General features: G+C 33.8%; 1 protein-coding gene across 7 annotated transcripts in view; it reads right to left on the minus strand.

Annotated features, from left to right (window-relative positions):
• Window positions 1-218: 218 nt before the first annotated feature.
• The window catches only part of LOC121415014 (choline transporter-like protein 1), a 95,559-nt gene continuing 80,940 nt past the window's right edge, over window positions 219-14,837 (minus strand). For 5 of the 7 annotated variants that reach the window (XM_041608050.1, XM_041608049.1, XM_041608056.1 and 2 more), the window contains 2 exons: window positions 12,422-12,486; window positions 219-5,603 (listed from right to left, as the gene is read on the minus strand). In XM_041608050.1, coding sequence (XP_041463984.1) covers window positions 5,561-5,603; window positions 12,422-12,486 — 108 coding nt within the window. In that variant the 3' untranslated portion in view covers window positions 219-5,560. The remainder of the gene's footprint in view (window positions 5,604-12,421; window positions 12,487-14,837) is intronic. The other 2 variants (XM_041608055.1, XM_041608053.1) reach the window with 1 other exon arrangement.

The following is a 14,837-nucleotide window of genomic DNA, read 5'->3' on the forward strand; positions in this document are numbered from 1 at the left end:
GAAAGTTTACCCTGACTAGAAGTTTGCTGTGAAAATATCACAAAAAAATAATTACAAATATTGAAGAATATTCATTTAAGAGTTAGAAAGTTACTCGTATTTTAGATTTGTGATTTCATACAAATCGAGCAGCTTCCGCACATGCACATTATATAAAATGCACAAATTTCAATTTCTAAATCGTTCGCGATGAATAAAAAATTCTTTCAGGGCTGGTGTGAAATGTGTCTGTTAATACACTGATGGTACAACGAAAACCATTTTAATCTTTTTTTTTTCGAAAATGAAATTTCACTGATTTATTTACAACACAATATGCTGTATGGGAAAACTACTCACATATGAAGTTACAAATAAAAAAAAAAGTGGAATGCCTCTGGCTGTCTTGCATGCATTACATGATTTCAGTATAGCAGCAGTGCTGACTTTGAAAAAAAAATGACTTGAACAAAATTTTATTTACAAATAAAATTCATATGATAATAACTTCTAAGTTAATTGACCCAAAATGACATTTGACCTTGATCATGTGAATGAAGACTTTTGTAAGACGATCAGTGACCCGTAATTACCCATATGTCCACATTTCATGAACTAGATCCACAACCTATGATATTTCAAAAACTTATCCTTGGTTTAAAACTTCACTGTTGATTGCCCAACATGGCCCTGATTAACCTTCGTCATATGACCAGAAACTTGCACAGGATATTTATTGATACTTGACTAATCTCATGTCCAAGTTTCATTAACTAAATCCATACATTTTATGAGAGCAATTCAACAAACACCCCAACATAGCCAAAGTTCATAAACTAGATCCATATTCTTTTAAAGTTGTGACATTTCAAAAACTGAACCTTGATTAAAGATTTCGATTCCCCAACAACACTGATGATCACAGTTCATCCTTAGATGACCTTTGACCTTGGTCATGTGACCTGAAACTCAAGCAGGATGTTCAATAATACTTGATTACTCTAATGTCCAGGATTCATGAAGTAGGTCCATATGCTGCCGCCGTCAGCAAAGCAGTGCCTACATAGTCTCGCTCTGCTCTGTGAGACAAAAAATAAAATTCTAGTAACTTTAAAATCTTTGGTGGAATTTCTTCAAACTTTTACTAATATTTCTTAATCATTTTTTGGCTACTTTTGCAATAAACTTTTTATTAGGGTAAACATCCCCTTGAGAGAAAAAATGATAGATAAAGCATTTAATTTTACTTTAAAAGTAATAAACATTAAACTAATTTTCTTATCTTTCATATCATAGAATTCACTTCTTTTTTTTTTTACTTCCATTCACCAAATATTTACATGCTCTATTGAATTGCTACTGCTACATCAAATTTTTGTTCCTACAGTAAGTTGTCACAAATACACCATACTCTTCAAATATATATATTTTTACATTACACAGTGCATCCCAAGGAAAACAAAAGCGATAATTATCCATTGATGATATATAAATTAATCATAATTGCAATAGACAAATACCCTAAAATTTTAAAGGTTACAGTCTCTTCTTTCACCTGCATGGTATAATTCAGAAAATTCATCATTTATGCACGAGTAAAAACCAATTTGAATAATTCCAAAAAGCACTTTGGCAAAGTGTGTCTGAATTAAAAAAAAACAAAATATGGTCTTTAATTTGATACCTTGATCATAGAAAATTGTGAAGTTTACAATGCTTGAACTCCAATCAGGGTTGGTGGATTTAAATCAAGTTGACTAAAATTTTGATTGGAATAGCAATTTAAATCACCTCCATGAAAGTACATGTACAAATGATATATATATATATTTTTTTTCATACAAATTCTGTTTCAATTCTTTGAAACAATCAAAGAGCTTTTATTTTTGCTGAACTTACAAAGAGACAAAAAAAATGCAGATTTCTTTATCACATGATCTTGAACAGTCCCTTTGATATCAATCTGTTCATGATCAAAATGCTTTTGCTCACTCACACATGAAAGGTGAGTCATGTAAGTTATACCTGATGAAGGAGGTGCTATATAATGATAGGTAAAGCTGTCAGTAATATAAAATCATTATTTATATTAGGAAATACCATAGGACAACACATAAAACCAACAACTTTAGAAATCAGTATTTTGCATGAAACCATCAATATTGTTCTCATTTTTCAGTACTAAATACTTAAAATCAGTACAATATAGTTGGCCACTCTGCATTTGTCTATTGTATGTTTGATTAGGTTATATCATTGATAATCATCACTCTGTTTGGCTTTCTTGGGTTTCACTGTGAATCATTTGTATGCAGTACAAGTGGCTCTATGCAAAAGCTACTGTAAACAAAATTTGCAATACGGTAAATAACATTGATAGAACAATATACCAACCAAATACATGTAGCATCAGGCAAAATATCTATACACAAATATATTACTTGCAGATAATTTCATGTGAAGTAATTACAACAATCATAATATGAAATGTGTTATACAAAATCAGACAGAGACATCAGCAACTCAAAATAAGGTAGACTTTCATGACTTGAAAGGTATTCAATCTTCTCTATTATTCAGCTAAAATAGTATTGTTGTTTACAGGTAACATTGTTTAGGTGGACATTCAACATTGGGAGTTTGAGGTTTTTAAAATCTCGTTTTAAATGTCAGAGTGATGATCCCCTCTAGGCAAGACTGATATCATACATGTTACATATGTGAAGCATGGAACTGGTCTACTCTTGTACAAGAGGCATACATTTTCCCTCTAATTTCCATTTCTGAGTCTGGGTCAATTGCATAATTAGACAAATGAATGGCTATTCAAGTAACATGGATACAATATGTACATCAAGAAGTTAAACATGACATTAGCAGTTTTATTTTTAAATACATGTAGTTTAATGGGATAAAATACATGCCATGAAGTTTAATCTATCAAGCCTCTATGGTCTACAAACAAACATTGCGCTGATAAATACGCTTCTTTTTATTAAAGAAATAAAAATAATGAATACTTTGTATACAAGCTTTGTCTTTTAGTTTCTGAATATGATTTTTTCTTCTTCAAAATACAACAAAATACGGTAGGCAGTTTACACACAAAGAATAACAACTTTTATCATCATAAATATAAATTGCTGTAATAATGTGAAATAATCATTTTATCTCATAAATTCTCGTTACCGGATTCTGCGAGATGAGCTACGCATGCGCGAAATCAGTGAGCCTACATTCATGCATCGGCTGACAACAGGCAGCCATTTTGATCAGTAGACATTTGTTTTTCTTAGAAAGTTCCATGTGCCAAAAAACAACAACAAAAAACAAAAAAAAAACAAAAAAGAGGAATACTTCCTGGGGGGCGTTTCATGAAAGGACTTGTCAGACGTTTTATCCGACAGTTACCATAGGAACAGTGCCTATCAGCCAATCAAAATCATTGAAAGATGTCAGATCTGACAACTTGTTGGATGAAAATATTGATGAAACGCTCCCCTGATTGACTCTTCCAATGGAAGTCGACATTCCAGCAAGAGTTGCTTTAGAAGCAACTTTTTATGAAATGGTGCCCTGGTCTTGTAGAAGTAAACTTTCAGAGATCCAGTATCTAGTCTAATTTTAGCAACTCATTGTTGTGTTTTTGAGTTATCAGTGCATTCTTTTATTTCTATGCATCTTTAATATCATAGAAATTATTAGAATAATATAAGCTTCTATATTTTTAGTATCATCAACAATAACGAATACTGTTTTAAGATACAAAAACTGAATTTTACATACATGTCATCACTTGTAATCATCTCCACTTTCGAAGACAGCAAAACTTGTAAGCTCCAGAAAATCCAATTCATGCGTTGGATAAAATCATTCGAATTCTGGAATTGTATACAGTGTATGTACACAATGATTACAACATCCCTGTAAACTACCAATGAAAGAAACTACTTAAATCTCTTTATCATTTCTTACACTGCATAGAGGAAATATATGAACACAGATTCAGTTCACTCACTCATGATCTACATGTATATCAGCATTCAGCATGTAGGCCTACAAATAGAATTGGGGAGAATTACATAAATAGTGATGAATAAAAAAAATTCAAAAGGGGAGTTTAAGTGGCCATATGTATTTGTGAAGAGGCATAGTATTACAGTTATGTAGTTCAAAATAGTTATTAAAGCCATAGCAACAGAAATAGGTGGACACACATGTGAATCATTATTTTGGAGGAAAACATGCAACAGTCTCAACTGATGCTGATTACAATTTTAATTCCACCATATTTGCCAGCACATGACATGGAAAAAAAATTAACAAATCAATATTATACATGTACTAGTAGTTAAGAGAATTTCAAATTCATTATGGTTCACATATATCACCCAGCTGCCTTCATTGTAAAGTATTCATATTAAAGTTTAGTTTTAAATTCATATTAACATCTACATGTACAATAGTAATTCAATTCTTTGTCTTCAATAATTAAGTGCATCCTATAGAAAACAAATACAATATTTATTGATGATTTATCATTACTTAATCACAAATACAATAGGCAAATCACCTATTATTGTCTCCTCTTTCAGTTGGTATAACAGAAGATTTCTCATTCACGTACAAGTGAGCAAAACAATTTGAAGGATACCAAACAGAATACTTGGCAGGTGGTATCTGAGGTTCAAAAAGGAAATCACGTCTGAAAAGTATAATAAAATATATGCTCTTTGATTTGATACCTCAATTACAAAATGGTTAAGAAATAACAAAGTTCTGTTTCTTTGAAACAATGCTTGTATTGTCATAATGTCATTTAACAAAAGTTTTTTTTCCATTTTCCCATCAAATCGAACACACAGTTATGATGGCTTCATGCATGGCTGATCATCAACAAAACAGAGTGTCAAGATAGTCTGTCCAACTTACCTGTAAAACCTCTTCATGTTATATTTCAGACTTCACGTCTTATTTAAAAAACAGAAGTGTAATTTCTGGACCACTTTCTGTGATTGAGGTATCAAATTAAAGAGCAAATATTGAACTTTTCAAAATGTGATTTTTTTTATTAAACACACATACTGCCCACGAAGTGACTTTTTGGTATCCTCTCTTCAATGTATTCAATCAATTGCTCTTTCAATGATAAATCTTCTGTGTTATACCAGCTGAAATAGGAGACTCTACAATGATAGGTCATTTGTCTATTGAAATTATTATTAAGTAATGATAAATCATCGATCAATCACAGTTTCGTTATATTGGGGGGGGCACACTGTAATTATTGGTTCACTGAAAATGTATAACTGGGGCTAATTCACCAACAAACTGAATCAACTTTGAAATGAGATAAAATCTAATATCTGGTTGGTCTTCATCTTGCAAACATTGATTTTAACTGTCCGTGAATCACCCCCTGACTCTCAAGACATTACAGTATTTCAAAATATAGTTTTAAAATCAAAGACAAAAAATCATAAAATCAAATCCATACAAAGAAACAGAAGATAAGGAAACATGGGTGATGAAAACAAGAAAGTTGAGCTGCTTGTTGAAGGCAGTTTGCAATAGACAGTCATTACACCACAGCTGGAGAGGTTCCTCCTCTGTCTCCCTCAGGACTACACAGAAAACAAAAGAGGAAAATTAATATAATTAGTGATAATCTGTCTTCCATCAATTCGACATTGCTAACCTACAATCAATGCAATATCACACCCATCTGTCCTGTACTAATCTCCAAACTAGTGACAATTAATAAATATGATATGAAAATGATATTTTCAATGTTCAATCCTGAAGTTTTTACTCTGTGTACAAAAACGCATACAGCGCTCAGCCTACGCAGTCGTCTACTCTTTCGCATGAGTCGCACAAACTCGGTGTAGATGCCCTGAATCTCGGTCGATGTACATTCGTAATTCCGAAGGTTCGGTTATTCTGAAGGTTCGTATTTCCGAAGGTTCATAATTGCGAAAGTTCGTCAATCCGAAAACGAAATAAGGTTCGTAATTCCGAAGGTTCGTTAATCCGAAAACGAAATAAGGTTCGTAATTCCGAAGGTTTGTTAATCCGAAAACAAAATGAGGTTCGTAATTCCGAAGGTTCGTCAATCCGAAAACAAAATGAGGTTCGTAATTCCGAAGGTTCATCAATCCGAAAACGAAATAAGGTTCGGATTTCCGAAAATGAAAATAATTCATTTTGGTAACAAAAACGGTGTTGTCATTACAAGATTAGACGTTATTATGCAATGATAGTAATAACGATCGATGATACATGCGTGTGTTGTGGCCAAAAGCATTTTTTTCATTAAGAATAGGCACCCTGATCAAGCATAGGCTAATTTCAATTTTATCTGAGCAATTGCTGCCTAAGCAAATGGTTTTTAAGATGCATGAGATCAAGTGTGTTGGTCTCGTGCGAGTAACCTCTAGATAATAGGATTTGAATTGGAGGGGATGTCATTTTTAATAACAGCTTCTGCTGGTAATAAATTATTCTGATAATGATCCTTGTGAGATGTTGAAAGCGCGAATCGCAAGCTCAAACTAGAAGACATTTCATGTAACAAGACGTGAACTTAAACATTCTGAGCATTTATTGTAATCGTTAGAAAGATGTGTATCTTTCTAAAGAATTAACGTGAGGGCGAGCTGTAATTTGTATAATGACCCTGGGCCCGTTGCATAAAACTTTTTTACCTGAGAAAACTCAGGTTGTTTTTACCAGAGTTTTTGCCCTGTGCTAAAGTCAATGGTGGAATGTCAGACTAACCTTAGTTTTCAGTTTTTACCAAAGTTTTATGCAAAAGGCTTCAGAAAGTAACCTTTTAAAGACTGCATTTAGTGACTCATGAATAGAATAAATATCTCACGAACTAAATAATGAGAGCGCGAACCGCAAGCTTAAAATTTGTGATATTCCAACCTGAAAACTGGATATTTTATACTTTTTTTTGTAACCAGGAATAGAAAGAGTCCCTCAATAAACAATACTTGATGCGAGGGGGAAACGTGAGCCAAATTTTTCTGATTTTCCAACCTGAAAACTGGATATTCTAAGCATTCTTGTAAAAAAAAAAATAATAGCTTGGAGAACAGTTTTCAGAACTGAAGTGGCTTCCCTGGGTAAATAATATCTATATCATTATCATTCTAGGCCTACATGAAATTTCCAAAAGTTTGAGCACGTGATTCGCTTGCAACATCTCACAAGGATGCCCTTTTATCAGTAATTGAACAAAAAGGCGAATTTTACATCTTCAGATTTGATTTTTTCCCCCAAACCGCTTGCTCGCTATGCTCGCAGAAATGAAACGTAAATATATAACTTATCAATCAGTGATCACTTAAAAAATTTTGCTCGATTTGATTACTACAAAACACAGAACCTTTTACACAGATGATAATCTCATGGTGAAAACATCCATTTGCACCAAATTGCCCCTATTGGCCCCTTTTTTGGCGTTGCCCCCCCAAGGAAAATACGTTCCGCCGCCACTGGTTGAAGCACGCATCGTCTTCATGGCTAACTGCAAAAAGTTCTTTAAATGTCCCCTTTAGATCAGGCCAGAGCTTTATATATTTAAAATTTCTGTTCGCGCTTCTTGCTCGAAGTTATTACTGTATCATAAATTTAGTTACATAGGCATCTTATTTTGAAGATCACAAACATATTGCCCATCATATAAAAAAAATATAGCTCGCGCTCGCATTATTTAAAAAGGGTTTATCATATTATTACATATTTACTTTATTCAAGCTAATTATTGACTGTTAGGACTACCCTTTCAAAGAAACAAACAAAAATCAACTTTAAGCTGCCGATTGAGGAAAATATGGCTGAAAACAAATCCCCCCCCCTATTTGACGAAAGTTGGATCCGCCGGGAGGGAGGCAGGGGGCACCTGCACCCCAAAAATGAAATAAAAAACAGGGAAATGAATATTTTCCAAAATGGGGAAGTTCCTTTTTCAAAAATAAATATGCCGTTTTTCATGTTTTTTCGAAATAAACTGCTCTTTTTAAAGTATACAAGTTAAGTTAAGTTTTCAGGCTGGAATATTGCAAATTTTCAGCTTGCGCTTCGCACTCTCATTCGATTGGTGAAATATGCATCCTAAAGAGGTCACTAAATGCTTTCTTTAACAGATTCCTTTTCTGGTCAGTATGTTTAAGCTCGCGTATTGCGCTCGTGTTAATTCTTTAGTTAGATGCACATCTTTTTAACGACAGCAGAAATCTGTTCAGATTTTTAAAAACTTATTTTCATTTTTTATTTGAATACCCTTAAGTTTTAGCTTGTGATACACGCTTGCAACACCTCGCAATAATGCCATTTTAAGAATAATTGACCCCAAAAAACGTTTTACAACTTTACCTCTGACTTTGTTTTACCAAGCCGCTTGCTCATTATACTCTCTCCCGAAAAATAAAGCCTAAATATACATTTTGCCATATCAAGAAGTCACTTCAAAAAAGTTTTTCTCTATTTAATCACTATCAAACACACAATTACTTCAAGCAGATGATAATCTTAAGGTGAAAATATCACCAAAGTGCCCATTTTGACGTATGAGTGTCATTTTTTTGCTTTACCCCCCAAACGAAAATTCGTTCGGCCGCCCTTCCCTTTCTATCCTCATAACAATTGAACGGCAACAGTGTCCCCCTTTCCCCCCCCTTGCCTCTGCCTCTGCTTTCCCGGTTTTCATTTTTCGGATTAACGAACCTTATTTTGTTTTCGGATTAACGAACCTTATTTCGTTTTCGGATTAACGAACCTTCGGAACAACGAACCTTATTTCGTTTTCGGATTAACGAACCTTCAGAACAACGAACCTTATTTCGTTTTCGGATTATTATACCTTCGGAGTAACGAAACATCGGAATAACGCCACAAATGTTTGGAATAACGAACCCTTATTCGTTTTCGGATTAACGAACATCGAGGTATAGGCAATTTACGTGTTTCGGAATTACGAAGTGTAACCGTACAAAATAACCCCCTTTATTTACATATTTTCACCCCTAAACAAGTTGTCGCCAGAATATAACCCCGGGGGAAAAACATACCCTAAGCATGTTTGGCTAGTTTTTAAAAAAAGCTTTGCAAAAAAATACCCTAAGAACGTATGACCCCATGATTTACCATTGACTAGTTATTCAAAACCACCCTTTTTCTTGAAAATCTGTCTTTTGATACCCTTAACGAGTGCACGCGGGGCCCTCGTCCAAAACTGAAAATACACCCCTTTAAACACGTTTTTTGGTCACACTTGTGTCCAGCAATATATTTGACTGCCCTTCCCCCTACCCCATCTCGGCCCTAAATCCACGGTGTAAGCCAAGGTTGCTTCCACTAAAAACCTGGGGTGGTATTCTGTAACTTTGTCATAACTTTTGTCATAAATTTTGTCATTTCTCTCCGAGATGTGACACCGCTATGATTGTCACAAATCGGTATTCTGAACATTGTCTTTTCCCTGTCATATCTCTCAAAGTTCCCACCCATCTATTCGGAAGCAAACCAATCAAAATCATCGTTAGTTCCCAGTTGGAGCCCTTCTAGCCAATAGGAAAGCCCCGTGGCAGGTAGGGCGTATCCCCAAACCAGTTGCTGGCATCGCGCAACGACGCGTATATTGATGCGCTTAATTACAAAGAGAGACAGGGAGCTGTGAAGAATTTTAGAGGAGAGGTAGAAAAGTAAGAAAAACAGAGAAAAAAAGGAGGAATAAATATGTAGGGCCTAAGTAATTGTAGCATGAAGAAATAATTGTGAAAATTGTCATGGAAGATGAGTGAAACTAATACCATAATCTAATCTAAATAATATATTTATTTGCTTGACATTCAGTCGACAGGGTATCGGGATATTTGGTACTAAAAGATATGACAAAATTTATGACTGCTACCCCCTGTCATAACTTTTGTCATATCTTTTGCTTGTATAAAAGGATTACGCGCATTTAAAGCCGCGTATTTTTGCTGCGCGCTAAAGAGAAGAGACAAAATTTATGACAATTTTTGTGACAAAAGTTATGACATCCACCAGAATACCGATTTTGTCATATCTCTGAGATAAGATAAAATATGGAGAAAAGACAATGTTCAGAATACCGCCCCTGGTGACAACCCTGCATATAAATGTATCAAAATCCAAATCATTTGCTCTTCATCCTTACTCATCCACTGATTTTTCCCAACATCCTTCATACGTCATAAGAAATGTTTTTGCACTATTTAAAAAAAAAGAGTATTTTCCCTTGGATTATATAGTAAAATAAACATTACAGGCTGGCTAGAATTACTTTTTGTACAAAGTCAAATATGTAACTTAATTGTAGAAGATTGAATCCAAAATATTGAAGAATATTCTGGAGATTACATGTATATCTAAAAAAAAAATATTAAAGCCTTAATCTGTAACTTAAAAGAAAAAAAAAAGAAATCTGTATGACCAAAATGACTGCAAGATATATGTAGCTCCATATTATTCACCTTTTCTTTTAAAGTAGCCACCCGAAGAAAATTCATAAGAGATAATTGTAGACAAGTTTTATATGGATGGAAAGGCCTTGTCTAGAAAATGGGTAACTATTAAAAAAGTATTTTTATAGACGTAAAGGGAAAGCAAGAAATGCAATAAGAGACCCTTCTCAGCACTGGGCGTTGTGGCGTGCGCCTGTAATCCAAGCTATGTGGGGAAGTTACAAATTGATGCAGAGGTTCAGGCCCTGGGGCGGTATTCTGAGGTCATTTTATCTTTAAAATATTTTATTTTATCTCTTAAAATTAAATTGATATTCTGAGATGACATAGCCTCATTCACTATTATAACAAGTGGAATGCCTCTGGCTGTCTCACCTGCATCACGCGGTTCAATATAGCAGCAGTGCTGACTTTGAATACTACTCTAACTCGCACAAGATGTTCAGTGATACATGTTTACTCTTATGTCCACTTTTTATGAACGAGACCAATAAACTTACAGAGATATGATGGTTATTCAACAAAAAAAACCCAACATGGCCAAAGTTCATTGACCTTACATGACCTTTGACCTTGATCATGTGACCTGAAACTCGCACAGGATGTTCAGTGATACTTGATTACTCTTATGTACAAGTTTCATGAATCAGATCCATAAACTTTCAAAGTTTTGATGGTAATTCAACAGATAAACCCAATTCGGCCAAAGTTCATTGACCTTTGACCTTGGTCATGTGACCTGAAACGCGCACAGGATGTTCAGTGATATTTGATTACTCATATGTCCAAGTTTAATGAACTAGACTAATAAACTTTCAAAGTTATGATAGTAATTCAACAGATACCCCCGATTCGGCCAAAGTTCATTGACCCTAAATGACCTTTGACCTTAATCATGAGACCTGAAACTTGCACAAAATATTCAGTGATGCTTGATTACTATTATGTCCAAGTTTCATGAATCATATCCATAAACATTCAAAGTTATGATGGGAATTCAACAGATATCCCCAATTCGGCCAAAGTTCATTGACCCTAAATGACCTTTGACCTTGGTCATGTGACGTGAAACTCATACAGGATGTTAAGTGATACTTGATTAACCTTATGTCCAAGTTTCATGAACTAGGTCCATATATTTTCTAAGTTATGATGACATTTCAAAAACTTAACCTCAGGTTAAGATTTCGATGTTCATTCCTCCAACATGGTCTAAGTTCATTGACCCTAAATGACCTTTGACCTTGGTCATGTGACATGAAACTTTAATAGGATGTTCAGTAATACTTGATTAACCTTATGGCCAAGTTTCATGAACTAGGTCCATATACTTTCTAAGTTATGATGTCATTTCAAAAACTTAACCTCAGGTTAAGATCTGATGTTGACGCCGCCGCCGCCGTCGGAAAAGCGGCGCCTATAGTCTCACTCTGCTTCGCAGGTGAGACAAAAAGGAAAGTTATATATGTGATCAGTAATACTTCCCTTTACAATGAAGAAATTCAATAATCATCATAAAATACTTTTAATTCTTTGGGTGTCTACTTTTAAAAAAAGAAATAAAAACAATTAAGATTTTATAAAAGAGTAGAAACCACAAAACTATCTAAAAAAATAAATGTGTGCATCAATCATTTTTCTTATTTTCTGATAGGCAGAAAGGCAAACTAAAATTGTTAATGAGATAATGAAATGTGCAGAAAAAAATTGCTTTTATATAACATACAATGCAGTACATGTACAAACAGATATGCTTGTTTACGTTTGTGAGTTGATATACAGCACTTCACTGTAGGTGATTCATAGGGAAAAAATACCACAAAATATATTCACAAATATCCCAATCTAATTCAAAATGCTGAGAATAGCTGTAAATTAATTTCATGGTCTAACTTTAATTCATGCAAAACAGATCAACAACTGCACAAATAAGAAAGACTTACACCTCAATTTCAATATTATCTGATTGGGTGGGCTGTGCAGGCTCCGATGATGTAAGTGATTCAGTCTGGTTTATATATGCCATGTATGAAAAGATGAGTTAGTTTAGTTAAATGAAAACAAAACATGTGTAGGTGAAGGCTTACAATGATTATTTCCAAGCAAATAACAGAGCACATACCAAGAAAGTCATTGGTTAGAATGGAAAAAATATACTACATGTAATTAAAAGTCATTGTTCAGTAAAGGAGGAAACAGTGCTGCTCTCATACATTCAAACTATAGCAAGTGGAACACCTCTGGCAGTCACGCCTACATTATCACTTGAATAATTGGGGTGTATTTCAATATAGCTTTGAAAACGAGATTTCATGTACATCTATTCACAAAAACCACCATTCATATAATACAATACTACAGTATGTAAATTGACCCTAAATGACATTAATTTTTACCTTGATCATGTGACCTAAGACTTGTGCAAGATGATCAGATCATATGATCAGACACGTAATTACCCTATGTCCACATTTCATGAACTTTATCCATAAACTTTTAAAATTATGATAGCAATTCCACAGATACCCCAAACATGGCCAAAGTTCATTGACTTTGGTACATGTAATGAACTGAAACAGATGCAGGATGTTCACTAATGCTTGATAAATCTTATGTCCAAGTTTCATACACTATGACCTTTGACATAGGTCATGTAACACACAGGATACTTGATTACTCTTATGTTACATTCTCATGACCTAACTTAGCTCCACAAACTAAAGTTATTATGGCATTCAAAAAATACCACCAACATGGTGAATGTTCGTTGACCCTAAATGAACTTTGACCATGGTCATGTGATCTGAACTCAGGCAGAATATTCAGTAATACTTGATTAAACTTATGTTAAAGTTTCATAAACCAGGTCCATATACTTTCTAAGTTATGATGACATTTTAAAAGCTTAACCTTAAGTAAAGATTTCGATGTTGATTCTCCCATGGAAGTTGTCTACATTTTATTGTTTATTCCATAAGGGGTAGCCCATTCAACATCAGTTGATCTCCCATGGGGCCCCTATACACAAGAATGTAAAAACAGAAAATATTTACAGATAAAAACATTCAAAACAACATAACATATGCAAAAAAAAATGCAATACAAGCTGAATTGCAAAGACATCAATAATAAACATTGCAAAATTAGAGAGATTATTTCAATGGTATTCAAACATTCAAATACATAAATTTTACAAAGTAGCAGGTGCCAGCGTAAACCTTAATAGTCAATCAAATTGAAACGCTTTTTAAGATTATATTTAAATGAATTTAAAGATGACGATTCATGTATGATGACCGGCAAGCTATTCCACAGTTTTGGACAGGCGTAAAATAAAGGTTTGCAATAATCAGATCGACACCTTGGAATAACAAGATCGTGTCCGACAGACTGCCTCGTATTTCTCGTATGGGTTTTGTTTAGATCCTGAAAATAATTTGAGTAGTATTCTGGTGTGTGTCCATGAACACATTTATAAACAAATATATATCGAAAATAGATGATTCTGTACTTGAAGGCTATCCAATCTAGATTTGAAAGCATTTCTTTAGATGGGGTATATATGTGACATCTAAGGATCAAACGAGCTGCTCTTTTTTTGGAGCTTGGTAATTCGATCAAAAATGAAACTGAAAATGATTTCCCCATATCTCACAACAATAATTCATTTGTGATTCAATAAGGCACATATATAATGATTTCAGGGTATCACTTTCTACAAAAGGACGAATTCTTTTTAACATAGCAAGTCTAGCAAATATTTTTTTTACAAACAGAATCTACTTAATCATGCCACAAAAATGTCTATCAATTATAACACCTAGACATTTGATACTAGAGCATTGACTTATCTCGTCACCATTATGGTTTATGTAAATACAATGATTTCTATATCTATGAAGTTTTTGTTTACTCCCTAAGACCATGACTTTTGTTTTTTCTGTATTCAGATATAATCTGTTATCTGAAATCCATTTGCATATAGAATTAAATTCAAGTTGTAATTTATATTCTACCCGTACTTCTTGAATAGAACAACCAGTGACATAGAGAGTGGTAAGTTCATTGACCCTAAATGACCTTTGACCTTGGTCGCGTGACTGGAAAATCAAGCAGAATGTTCAGTAATACTTGATTAAATTTAAGGCAAATTTTATACAAATGATTTTGAATAACAGATTAGTGAGCACAATACTGAAATCAAAGAGTAAATGAATATATCAAGTAAATCAATGGTCACCATATAAAAAATAGTAAAAATAGTAATCTACTCAAGCATGAGAATTACCATCACCATAAAAAAAAAAACTTATTATAGAAGCGTGATCATCAAATGAAAAAAAGTAAAAGTTAATATTG

Source organism: Lytechinus variegatus, chromosome 5, assembly GCF_018143015.1.
Source record: "Lytechinus variegatus isolate NC3 chromosome 5, Lvar_3.0, whole genome shotgun sequence".
Taxonomy (NCBI): domain Eukaryota; kingdom Metazoa; phylum Echinodermata; class Echinoidea; order Temnopleuroida; family Toxopneustidae; genus Lytechinus; species Lytechinus variegatus.